Genomic DNA, 13,454 nt, shown 5'->3' on the forward strand with positions numbered 1-13,454 from the left:
GTGATTGGTTGACGCATTTAAAATTGACCAACAAACGAGAAGGAAAACGTTGGAACGAAATTCGAAGTTCAGTTTGGTTCGCAGAGCTTGACTTATCTATCAATTTTCGTACTTTTAAATCGTTGTTTCACTAGTTTGTCGCAGAAATCATCTTTTATTAGCGTTAAAAGTCATCTAGCAGTGGTCATATTTGTAAAACATGGAAAATATTGCGACGAAGAAATCCAGCTACGACTTTTTGTCTTCCTTATACAAGTCTCGTGGAAAATCGGGAGCGTCAAGTCGGAATGTTCGAGCTCAGCGTGCTAGCGAAAATCGTCAGCTCTCCAGGATGGATGAAGTTTCGAAACGAAGAAGGATGCCTCTATCCCCACTGGCTGATGAAAACGTGGACGACGAGGCTGTAACAGTGGGCAAAAACGGTAAACATGCTTATGCAAAAATGCCAGCAGCATTTGATTGTCCGGCAGCTGAACAATTCTTTCAAGCGGCCGTACGGCAATCTAATGCCTTGCTGAAGCTGTCTAAACATGCTTGAATAATTACATGTAATGAATTGAATGAATGAAATTTTGTCTTAAAAAGATGAAATAACCCGTCAAAGAACTCTAAGTTCTGTTTAAGAGCTAGACTGCTTGTATTCGTAGCTGAAGTTCGTGGTAACCGTTGGCATGGGTTGTAGAAACTTCAGGTAAGGCTGCCTGATGCAAGCTGATATAAGAACCTATTTGCTTCAACCTCAGAGTAACGCTTACCTGTTCTCACATACAATGTGCATGTGTTGTTACAGTCGGCAAGTTGCCTGTAAATGTATAAAACATGATGTTTAGAAGAAAAGAATGTGATAACTGATAAACTCTTGTGCAGGATCCACACCTCCCATCTTATGGTACCTTCTCTCCCGTAAAGAAAGAATCAAAGTGCTGACAAAATGCCCCCTTCAATTCGGAAATAACCCTCAATAGAAAAGGCCGCTTTCTTCCCTACATGTACTTTGCCCCTGCTCTAAATTGTGTGGTTCCAGAAAATACCCACACCTCCCCCATGGACGGGATTTTTTCTTCAAATGGTTTGTTCTTAGAGAACCCCCAGCCGCCCAGGAAATTCCGATGACCTCCAATCCCTTCTGGGGGGAGGGGGGAAGGAGTATGGATATTTTTTGTAACTGCACATTGTAATATTTTGTAGCCTTTTAAAGCGTAGTGTAAGTAAAGAATGCAAATTAATAAAAATTTGTCTAGCCATGGTTGTTCTATTAATCAAGTCGTTTGCCAGATAAATAACTGTCAGCTGGATAGCATAGTTTCATTTGTTAACATTTACCCACTGGAGAATGCTTCCTTGGCTGAAGTTGATCACAACCTCGCTTTTGGACAGTATCATCCACATGAGAAAGGTCAATCATGTACTTCAATCAACCACAGCATTGTTCCCAGGGTTTCTCTTCTTCCCACCCCTGCTGGAGTGAGAAGAAGAGAGACCTCACATTGAGAGTTTCTCTTTTTCCCAATCTACATCTTACATAAGGGGGGGGGGGGGGGTGTCCTGCAACAGGAGATGCCCATCACTGCAAGACAGTGAAAGTAAAAGAGGGAAGAGAGACAAAAATAGATACTTCAGGGAGTATAGGCCTTGGAACAAGGTTGCAGTTGATCTAGTGGTTAAAAAAGTTGCCCTTGCCAATTTATACTATGTTTAACAATTGGGCCTTGGTGGATACTGTTTTCCACCCTTAAAGCATTAGGACTCATTTACTGATGAGTTGGCCAATACACTATCAATACTTTAGTACATTCAGATTGGCAAACTAATGCCAACACACCAATAAAACTATTCTTGTGTATCTAGATGTTAAACAAGATAAAGCTACGAATCCAGAACTGAGTAGAAGGGAAAAATTGCTGAAGTGGCGTGAGGAGCGAAAACAAAAGAAAGGAACTGAACCGCAGAAGAAGTCTTTTGTGGTGCGGCACGTCAAGTATGAGCAAGAAGCTCTCTTGTTTGCCAATGCTATGAAGAAAGCAACCAAAGGGGTTACCCCACTGATAAAGCCCAGTCAGTATGAAGTAAGCAAACCAGCCAAAAGAGTGACAAGGGCTTCGGTCAGGATTGCTAAGCAAAGTGCAAACCTGGCAACTGACTTTAAAACCAGAGGGGTGAAAAAGGTGGAGTCCAAACCTAAACCAGCATGTAGTGATAAACTAAAGGAAAAGAATGATAAACTAAAGGAAAAGAAGGTTAGCTATGAAATTTTGTGTTGCATTTTAATTAAGAAAAAATCCCTAGATTTTGTCTACCACAATAAAGATGGTGAAATACAATTGTGCCATAAAACCTGTAAAAAGTGAACTGACCAGACCAGAGAGAAGCATCTGTTCACAAGAATCCAAAATCCATGTTCAAAAGACACATCAAACATGATCAAACATTTTTGGTGACCAAACATTTTTGTGTTTGGACAATATTGTTGAATAATGTTGACTGACAGAGAGAGTGTCAGAACTGGACGAATTAGCTGCTAGATTACAAACTTAATAACGGTAAAGCAATTATGATGCAAGAAAATCTCCCATATCATAAGGTTACATAATATCTTAAATGAGGAACAATTTGTTATCATCATAGACTGAAGTCCAACCAGAAAAGACTGGCAGAGTCACAAGACAAAGTGTACAGACAAAGACATCTTTGTCCGCCAAAGGTGTTACAGCTTCTCGGTCCAGTAAGAAAGGTATGCAACAAAAGTTCCTCTATTAGTGTTGGCATACTGTTTCTCTTTCTGCTTCTTCTAAAACGGCTGTCTTTTATGATTTAGCAATGGCAGCTGAACTTGACAACAAAGTCAAGACAAGATCTCAAGCCCAGAAGGTTAAAGATCAAGCTTCAAGTGAATGCCATCCCCCTTTGAAACTTGACAAGCAAAGTGGCCAAATATCGTCAACTGAAGAAATAAAACCTGCTCCTGAAAAATTGAGCTTCCCACCACTGGAGAATATAGAGAATACTGTGTCACTTGGAAGAGGGAGCACAGAAGGAGTGAAAAGAGGTTCTCAGCCAAGTACAGCATCAAGAACGGAGGCTCAATCTTTTGCTCCTGAAGACTTTCAGTTCACTGCGCCAAGTGGTGTCAACACATTCACTTATTTTGCAAAAGCATTCAAGTTTCAGCCCCTCAGTCCTAAGAGTGCAGCAGAATTTATGTTTCCGACATCAGCAGCTTCATTTTTTAGCCCTAAGAGAGACAAACCAACTGACCAGGTTGAGAATGCTGTTTTGGAGGATCCTGTAACAGCTTGTCATTTAAATACATGTAATGAACTAAAAATACAAGAAAACAATCAACAAGAGCAAGTTCATGTTGAAATGATTGATGATATGACAGGGACTTGCAGTGCTACCATGGAAACATGCGATGACTCTGAAAAACAGCAAGGTGATAATGAAGCTGTGGCAACGATCACCACTCCTCCCTCAACTGACAGAGAAACCCCAAGCACTCAAAAATCCCATGAAACCATTGGTGAAGTTGTCACAGGAATGGACGGTGGCAATGTTCTTGAGACTCAGGATGTTGAGGAAGAGCAGCATGATGCAAAATATTTTAGGAATCTTGTGACAAGGGAGACTGACAGGTTGAATGAGATCTGCGCAAAATGGGAGAAAATCAACACCGAAGAACAAGGTCTCAGTGAAGAAGGTATGTACTGGTTTGAATTGGAATTTTGTTGCCTGACACCTTATGAATTTGCTCTGACAAGATATATACACATATGTTATTTGCTAGCTGGGAGGTCTGTATGGTACAGGTCTACAGTTTTCTCCATACAGACCAAGCCTAAGCTGGTAGATAGCTTATTTATTTTTTCTTCTCTTTTGAATCACTTTAACTCATAATTATTGAGCAGACCTTTTTCACACACACACATCATGTACATTACTGTGACCATGGGCAGAGATAGGAAAATCTAGACCCCGACCACGCCCTCTTGAAAAAAAAAGCTGCTATTCTTTTCATCTTTATTTTTTAAGTGACTGGTCAGATAAGGACGACTATTGGCCAAGCCCAGTTGTTGATTGATCAGCGGTTTCGTCAGTTCTCAGGTCTCATTGATCTGAGTGAGGTGAGTTCATGATTATCTCTGTGGTCAACTAATAAAAGAACCTACTAAATGTTAAATTCACTTTCAATTATTTGTTTTTAGGGTTGTTTATTTCTTTATTGTTGCTTTACAATCCTGCAGGATAAACATGCAGAGAAGCCAGCAACTGTCTCAGACCTCCAAGGATTCTGGGAAATGATTTACTTTCAGGTGAATAGACATAAATTACTTTGCCTGAAAATAATTAATAAATTGATGAACAGGTTATTAGTCACTCACTCTTTTTCGCCACCTTAGTTAGCCTTCAAATATAGACAAACATCAGCCTGTTTGTTTCACGCTGTTGAAAATTACCTTTCCTTGGTAGTTAGAACAGAGCTCAAGAAACCAGATGTTCTCACAGGGCTACTGTGTGCTTTGCTTCTGGTTTTTTCTGGACACTCATTTATTTATTGTTTTGAAAATGTCAGGTTGAAGACGTGAATGCTAAATTTGCTGCACTGGAGAAACTAAAAAACAACAACTGGAAAGAAGAGGAAAAGAAAACAAGGAAATTCACTAAAAAGTCCAAGGCTAAGGTATTATTAGTAGCTTCCTATATGCAGACATTCTTCAGTGTCATGGTTTCGTTTGCTACACCTGTTGCCTGATAGTGAAACGTTTTAATAGTTAGCATCCATGGTAAAATGCATCAATCCCTGATTAGTGTTACCAGTAGTTTTTACGTGCTTAACATTTACCTGGAGTATTTACCAGAGTACGTTAAAAATAAGGTCATCAAGGGTATGTCCACTGAAAAGAGGGGTATTTTTCTGGCACCATTTTGAGGGCTGCGTTAGAGACAGACGGTTTTGCGTTAGAAAGTAGCGCGCAACTTAGAGGGGCGTTTTTTTTTTAAGAAGATGGAGAGGTGATATTGTAATGTTCAAAGGAGAAACCTTAGAGCATTGTGCAAAGTTAAAAGAGGAGACTTCAAAACGCAGCGTGGATTTCATAGCGTGAAAGGGTGAAACAGAAACCAGACTTCAGTTTATGTTAAAAAAAAAAAAGCTCTTAGGTTTGCTAATAACACTGAACAGGACGGTACTCCACAGACGAGACCAGTGAGACAGAATTTACAGACCAGCTAGAGTCGTAATTACTGCTTATAGCTACTCAGTTAGTACTAGTAATAAAGGTACTCTGGTCTTTGACATGTTTTTGTGCGTGTCGTCTCGCCTATCAATTTGTTAACCACGTGTCAGGTACACAAGCTTGCAGGCATTGCTAAAACAAAGCCTTCATTTGTTGGACGTGTAGTAAACACTTAGAAAGTTCTACAGCGAATCCCACTGCCACAATTAAGCAGTTTCCGATGAAGCAAGTCTCGACTGTAAAATCTTTAGGTGTACATATTGATGAAAATCTTACTTGGGAGTGTCATATCAACGAGCTTTCTAAAAAGATCGCTTCTGGTATAAGCGCCATTAAACGTATTAGGTATACGGTTCCATATAAGACTGTACTTTCCATCTACAATTCATTAGTCCAACCTCATCTCGATTACTGCAGCTCGGTGTGGGAATCCTGTTCTAAGAGTGTTCCTCAAAAGTTACAAAAATTACAAAATCGTGCTGCACGCGTCATAACTTTTTCAAATTACGATCGTACATGTAGTACTGATGAATTGTTGCGAATGGTGAACTGGGTTAAACTGGACCGTCAACGCCTTGTTGATAGATCAGTAATCATGTATAAGATTGTAAATAATATGGTTCCGGACTATCTTAGTTCGCACTTTGTCTTCCGTTCCGATACATTAACCTGTAACTTAAGGGATAGTGGCTGTTCACTTACCATTCCACAGCCCCACACTAATTATTGTAAAAGAAGTCTGTCCTACAGCGGACCTGTACTGTGGAATAATTTACCCTTGGATATTCGACAGTCACCCTCTCTTGATGAATTTAAATCTAAGTTGAAGAATTATGATTTTGATGGTAGTCTTATGAAAGTTTTATTTTGCTTGTATACACGGCTTCCTTGTGAGGCAGGTTTTTTTTTTTTTATCATTTCTCTTATTGTAGTAGTCATTAGTGATTTGTTAAATAGGTTGTGAGACTAATTTAATTCAATATTGTTTAAGTCCTGAAGGAAAAACCGTGTCTGAATAAAGATTTTACCTTTACCTTTACCTTTAAGCTATCCTGTCATTCAGGTAGCCAGATCGTCAGTAGGTTATACCGCCCGTCTCTCTAGTCCGACAGTTAGGTACCCTTCCGCCAGCTAAGGATTATTACAAGACACTATTTGGGTAATATAACCTAGAAGCTATGAAAAATTTTTGTTTTTTTGTCACTTGCTTGGTTGACATTGTACTGCTAATGTTGGAGTAACTGCATGTTGATCACTCTAAGGGTTAAAGAGTTTAAATTTTAATTTTAAATAGAAACCAACGCCAGGCAACGACGCCAAGCCCAACAACAAACTTGCTACTGCAAGAAACAGAATTCAGGAAATGAGACTGGCCATGAAGGCAAAGATGGCAGCAGACAAGGAAAAACTGAGAGCTGAGAAAAGACACCAAGAGGTCTGTTTGCGCTGTGTATATACTTGTGCTTCATTTACCGAAAAAAAACATAGGCACGCAAGGCGTGCAAGAGTTATTTTTTTTGTGTGAAGTGTCGGAGATAGGAGCATTCATGGTACAGTAATGATTTAGTTAATTTGACATTTTTTCTTTGGTTGCGATGTTACATCGGTCATGGTAAGATAGCTAAATAGTAAGCCATAAAATGTTTGACTGAAAAAACTACAGTAATCTGACATGTCTTCAGATTAATGTAGATACCATCTTATTTTCTAACAGGCAATTTGATTCGTTCTTTGATACAACCCGGTGTGACACGCGCACATCCATAACTCCCTCACTCACCGATCACATAACCCTTCCAACCCCCAAGAGGAATTTTTGCTCAAAAATACTCAAGTTAATTCAGGGACTTTTTCGCATTTTATACGAGACGCAAGTTTACCTTTTCACACAACACAACACAACACAACTTCACCGAAAATAGAAAGAAAGAGAAAAAAACCTCTGACACGTTGAAAGTCTGATTTAATTAAATTGCACTTTAACTTGGTGCCGCGCAGTCTTCAAAGAACATTTGAACAGTTTTCATACTTTTTACCTTAAAAAATATCGGACTGAAATGAATGTCATCAAATAAAACTATTAAACTGCTACTGCAGAGACGTAAAAACCGTCCAGAAATGAAAGCTTTTTTGTTTAATATCCTGGAAACAATAGCCGATAACTTGTCAGCTCTAATTGAATTTACTCCCATATAAAAAACAAAAGTGTTAAGTTACCATTTGTTACTAAAGATAGCAAACATCTCGTGGGAAAGAGTGGTGACGATTCGTCCGCTCTAATTAACAATTAGACCCGTGGCCCTTGAGGGCGAAGGGTCTAATTGTTTTAGTATCACCCAACTAGTCGGACAGAAAAGGCAAAAATAAAATTAGCAAATGCAAGTTGAAGAAATATTTATTTGGGAATAAAACGAAAGAAAGCGTCCCGCTCGATGGCGCCAATTTCGCTACTCGAGGACTATTACTAATAGTCCCCTAGTAGCGTAGCCAATCAAAATGCAGGATTTGCATTATTCCACTAGTTGGGTGATACTAATTGAATTTACTCCCTTGTGAAAAACAAGAGTGTCACATTACACTTTGTAACTAAAAAACAAAAATATCTTGTTATATTTGCATGCAACAAGAACAAAACAATCGTTACCCGCACTTACTATTGTAAACGTTAAAACTGTTTCAAATCTTAAGTCTCGTCCCCTCTAAAACATGTCCTAAGAACTAGAAGCGACGATTCGTGACCTCTAATTGAATTTACTCCTTGTGAAAAACAGAAGTATCAAGTTACCTTTAACTAAAAATAAAAATATCTCGTTGCATTTGCATACTACGAACTCACGAACTGTTTCAAACCTCAAGGCTCATCTCGTTCATTTAACTAAAATCCTCAGCCTAACCCACAGAAAATGTCGAAGTAAACCCAATATACGAATACTTCCTCCTCTTTTATAGAAGAATGAATACGGCCGTTCTGAACTTTATCGGGATCAGATCTTCTCACATACCATTTACCTTTACAACAAGAAATTTGATTGGCTCTTTATAGTAGATCCAATCTGATTGGTGTGACATACATACATCTCTCTCTCTCACTCACTCACTCACCCATTGACCCGTAACATACTCGACGCGCCGACTAAGAGGTATTTTTTTTGTAAAAAAAATAACTCAAAAATGAAATGAAATGTTTGCCTCTTTGTCGCGCATAAGGAACGATCGAAGAAACGCGCGAACAGTATCAAATTCTGTGGGTGAGTGGGCTATGGTGGTTTATTACAGAGAAATGCTCCGTAAGGTTTGCAGTGGATCAAGGTTTCTGTTAGGCTCAATTTTCGCCGCTCACTCGAACAGCGGTTGTTAATCAAGCCTAGTTTTCCATTATTAAATCTTCGACAATCGAGTACACTTCTAGTGTCAGTGAAACAGCCAACAGTCACACTCGCAAATGCATAATGCGTGATACTTGCGGACTTTAAGTTGTGCGTTTGCAGAGCTCTTTTGATTTCCCTTCCCCACCTAACTAGCTTTTTTTCGTTTTTCCTTCTGGGTAGGCGCGCGACTTTTCAAAAAAAAAAAGAAAGAAAAACAAAAACCCAGCAACAATCGTGGTTTTGTAGCGGCTCAGTAACGGCTGCGAAGAAAAGGTAACGAAGACCAGCGCACAGAAATAACTTGATTTTTGTTTGGCCTGAAAAATCTTCCACGAAGATGTATAAGTTCGACCGTTCGAACCTAGCTTTTCTCACCTTTTCCTCCCTGGTTAACGACATGGGAATTGGAGAGAGCCTAAAATCGAGGTTGCAAGATGACAGAAATTCCGCGAAACCAGTTGAAGCGTAGCTAATTGTGAGTGCTCAAAAGAGCACTGCGATGGGCCAGTTCTTAATGTCGTCGTTAGTTGTTTTCTTATTTGTCTGTTACTTATCGAGAATTTTTGTTTTCAATTTCAGGAAGAAGCCTTCGTAACTATTCTTACCCCGGTTAAAAAGAGCAGTAAAAGCGGTAAGCTACTGGAGTCAGGACATACATGTAGAGCTTTTAAGTGAGATATAGCAAACTAGCCTGCCAAAACACTTGAGGACAAGTCATTTTCTTGTCCTATTTTCTCTTCCCGTCGAACGGGAAGAGGAAAACTTCAAAACGTAAAGTTTTGCAGAGATTTTACCGCGGCCACTTTGTCTCTCTCCTGTTTTGTATCCGTTTCACCGTTGTTCAACAAGAGGAAACGAATGAACGGCATGTACTGATAGTAGATACTGAACTCTATCGTCCTACGCAGATCTCTACTCCTGCTTCACATCACCGCGAATGACGCCTCTGTTGACCGTTTTGGTCCCAACTTCAAAGGGCAAATTCTCCTTAATAGAAACCATGCCTTTCTATTCATGTGAGATTTTTGGGATACATCAATTTATTATATGGCTAGCTCTGTGAGCGGGCAAGATGAATCAAATCCTGCGCTGTGATTGGCTACCCGAGAGGGCAAGATGGAGCTATGTTGCCCGCTCGGGACTACCCGCCGTGTCCCGCAAGAAAAATTTCTCCGAAAGCCATATAATAAATTCTTTATTGACCAAGTTTGTTCGGTCAAGATGGCTGGATATTGGCCTCGTTCTTTTTTTGCGGGTTTATGGACCTCGACCGCGTCTCGGTCCATAAACTCGCAGAAAAAAACAGAACTTGACCAATATCCAGTCATCTTGACCTCACACTTGATCAATAACCCATATATATTACAGTTCTATTTCAGTTGCTTAGAAAGTATTCAATATTTTAATTAGGAACTAGCTGCTGATTTCTCTTGGGATCTCTTGCAGACGGCAGTGATGAGGTTGTGTTGACACCAGTACGCCGGTCTATCCGTAAGACTCCACAGAAACGTTCCATACTTAGGAACAACACCCCTGTGGTGGTGACCACGCCCAAAGTCATTAGCGAAAACAGCCCTGGGCTTAGGCTTACGCCAGACAATCACCCCAACAAGCTGGCTATCACTGGGACTTGCATGCAGGTTGAGGACACGAGCGAAATGGACCATCAGCTTCAGGAGGATGAAATGCAGTGCGATCTCGAGCAACAGGAACCTGCAGTTTTGAAATCTGCTTGCAAGCCCGCGGAGAACAAATCTCGTAAGTCTTCAGGAACAGTCACTTTTCAGTCGCCGAACCCCGAAGAGAGCACGCCAGAATCCGCGGTAGACGAAGTATTTTGCAGTCCAGTGGTGTCAACTGGCCTGAATGGTACAGGCTCATTCGAAAATAGGGCGAAGAAGTCAACCCCACAGCGTTTCTCGGCGCGCAAGTGCCGCATTCGTATGGGGACTCCTTACTACCAGGAGAGGCCTAGAAGAAGAGTCTCCAGGGTTGAAGAAGATGCTGGTCATGGAACTGATAGCCAAGGTCGAAGCTCGTCAGATTCCGACTCCACAGATGATAAAGCTGTACAGCGCTGTCCTGGATCAGGATTGAGAAGGTCAGCGCGAAAAACGCCCTCTAAATACCGCGATTCCACTCCATTGGAGGCTCTTTCTGACCAACAAGGAAAGGTGAGGGGTCGAGTTCATTTACAATCTGCGCAGGCCAGCACCTGGCCAAAAAAAATAGAATTCTCCTAATTGACTGTATTCCACTGAGTATCCATTCAATTCTGCGCCCGGTTGCCCAGAGATTTCTGTTTAGTTTTTTAAACATATTTGATTCTATCAGAATACCAAAGAAATTTGATGTAGCTGATGAAAGGTGTTTTTCTGTTTTTATATTTTTTTTTTTCCTGAGAAGACACCCGTGGAGGTTTCAATGAAACTGTTCCAAGCGACGAAGGAATCTACCACACAGGAAACTCCTAAAAATGTGAGTTGGTTGGTTTTTTATTTCCAAAATTTGTCATAAACGTTTGGCCTCATCTTCGTCGTGACAGTTGAAAAGATGAAGCTTTTTGTTTTGCTCTGTAAAATGATTATTAGCTTGTACACGCGAGAAGCCACAATTTTACGTGCACTTCGACTCAACGAGAGATGAGCGTGAAACCGGAGCGATTGCGTTCAAAACCGCTCTGGGATAAAATGATAATTCAATGACGATAAAATAATTTTGTTTTTTGTTTTAAGCCTTCCATTTGTTAAAATTAACGTGCACCTGACTCGCGCGACTTTCCTCGTTACGCGCGCTCGCAGGTGCGTCTTTCCTCGTTACAAGCATTAGTTGATGCATTTTATTTGTAGATGAGATAATTGTGACTTAACCAAACAACTTCGATCAACAGGGTATAGAGCAAGACGCGTTCTCTAAATATCTTTGCCCATCCTCCGATGAAGAATACCGCGAGAAACAAACCGTGGATTTTGACCACAAGGCTACGGGTAAGATGGAACAGTTAGCTGTAGTTGTTGAGGCAGCTGTATATGCTGCAATGCGCAAAATTACATTTAAATCGAAATAATTGCGTGAATTCTTTGCCATCTAATTAAGCTGGACACGGAGGACCAGCCATGAACTTGAAATTGAGTCTGCAGTTTCGATACCCGATGTGCTCCCTTTGAAATGTCGCATTTTATCACCGACAGCCAGTCATAAAATTATAAAATCCTTGGTTCATTAGATGTAGTATTATATGTACATCTGTTCTAATTATTGTTACTTTTGAAATCCTTTATTACTTGGAAAAGTCAATTCTATTGCCGTGCATTCATTTGTTTCTTTATTATTTGCTACCGTTAATATTTTAGAAAACCTGCTCCAAGATAAAGAAACACGGTCAGAGGACTTGGTTGTTAGCGAGAATGTAAACCTCACCCCACCTGAAGAACCCCACAACTTCATCAAACCCTCCATAACAAACAGCTGTGATCCCAAAACAGGCAGAACACCCATACACATCCTCAGGTATCTCTCAGACATGGACACACCGTCGCCAAATTCCCGCCAGATTACACCAATGCCCAAAACCACCATATTTGTGTCCCCGTCGGATTCCACCAAGACTCCAGCTCTTACCGACAGCCTCGGGATGATGTCACCGGAGAACGTTGTGCGCCGATTTACCGCCAAAACTGACGGTTCGCCGCTCCTTTCGCTTGCTCCAGTGGCGGGAAAAGAGAGTCATGCCGCTGTGACGCCATGCAGTCAGTTAGCTGCGTTTTCTCTCGACGAGTCTCCAGTCAACAACGAGAAGAGAAGAGACTCAGTTTTCTTCGCCCCCGTCTCGACCGCTATGGTCAGGGCACAAGATAACTTAATGTCTTTCTCGCCGGTTGTTGAGGGGAAGGAAGCAGATGCGTGAACATCTAAATATGGTGAGTTGTTGAGCCAGAATTGCCTTAACGTCTTCGGCACAAATCTCTCCTCTTTTTCCTTCACAACATTGACCAACAAGACATTCCACGATCTTGTATTTTATCTCTTAACTAGAAAAACCGAGAACTGTCGCTTCCATATCTACTTATTACAAGTTGAGCCCATAAGGTAATAAGCTAAATTTGTTCTTTTGTTCTTTCATTTTAGAAGTGTCCACAAAGGTGTGATGCCGCTCAGTCGCAAGTGTAAAGTCACCATTCACGAATAAGTGGACTTGAAAATAATTTTCCTTGAAAAGCTTTGCTTGTTATTGAACTCAAGTTATTATTAAAGTTCCTGTTAACAGTTGAAGCGGTTTTCCATAAGACTTTCGTGAAAGCCAAATAAAATTTATCAACCCGAGAGGAGGCCTAGGCACTACGCTGAAAACTAATCACTGGGCCAATCATAGCTAACGCCATGAACCAATCAGAAATCGAAGAAAACTCGCGGGAAATCGTACGTCAGACAAAACACGAGATTTATGCCCTGAGTGAGTGACAAGCCATTGCTTTCAAAAGTCAGACGAAAACCGCTCTTTGTTCCTATTTTTTCAAGTAGTTTTAATTGTTGTAAATATTGCAATTTCAAATGATTTATTCTCAATATAGTGTGGTTCAACGAAAATTTTATGCATCGAAATATGTTATATAATGCGAGGAACAATATGTCGGGACATTCCCGAGCGCGTTATTGTAAAGAATTGAAATAGTTTCTTGTGATCGTATCTAGCAAGTTGTGAAAATTAGTTTTGGTTGCCGAGTTTAAAATAGGGTGTCTTGGTGAAAATATGGTGTGTTAAATACCATTCCAAGTTACCCGGAATTATTATATTTTGCACACTATGTATCTTACTTTCATTTAATGCGTGCAAATAAACAGAATTTAAGAA

The 13,454-nt window shown here is 40.4% G+C and overlaps 1 protein-coding gene across 1 annotated transcript; it reads left to right on the forward strand.

The window, feature by feature from the left end:
* The first annotated feature begins 29 nt into the window (after positions 1-29).
* On the forward strand, positions 30-13,454 carry LOC110052052 (uncharacterized). Its single transcript, XM_089280582.1, has 14 exons — positions 30-422; positions 1,849-2,237; positions 2,626-2,731; positions 2,816-3,697; positions 4,030-4,121; positions 4,242-4,310; positions 4,571-4,678; positions 6,529-6,669; positions 9,182-9,233; positions 10,049-10,776; positions 11,009-11,080; positions 11,493-11,589; positions 11,956-12,522; positions 12,731-13,454. The coding sequence occupies exons 1-13, from the start codon at positions 200-202 to the stop codon at positions 12,507-12,509; spliced, it is 3,513 nt and encodes a 1,170-aa protein (XP_089136708.1). The 5' UTR covers positions 30-199; the 3' UTR covers positions 12,510-12,522; positions 12,731-13,454.

The sequence above is a fragment of the Orbicella faveolata genome, unplaced genomic scaffold (assembly GCF_042242905.1).
Source record: "Orbicella faveolata isolate gen_17 unplaced genomic scaffold, um_ofav_v1 contig_47, whole genome shotgun sequence".
NCBI classification, from domain to species: Eukaryota; Metazoa; Cnidaria; class Anthozoa; order Scleractinia; family Merulinidae; genus Orbicella; species Orbicella faveolata.

What these genes read in the sequence shown, in the direction of transcription:
- LOC110052052 (XM_089280582.1), top strand. Translation starts at nt 200, where the DNA reads ATGGAAAATATTGCGACGAAGAAATCCAGCTACGACTTTTTGTCTTCC. An exon ending in CTGAGAAAAGACACCAAGAG is followed by an intron (nt 6,670 to 9,181) that starts GTCTGTTTGCGC and finishes TTTCAATTTCAG; the next exon opens with GAAGAAGCCTTCGTAACTAT. An exon ending in TAAAAAGAGCAGTAAAAGCG is followed by an intron (nt 9,234 to 10,048) that starts GTAAGCTACTGG and finishes GATCTCTTGCAG; the next exon opens with ACGGCAGTGATGAGGTTGTG.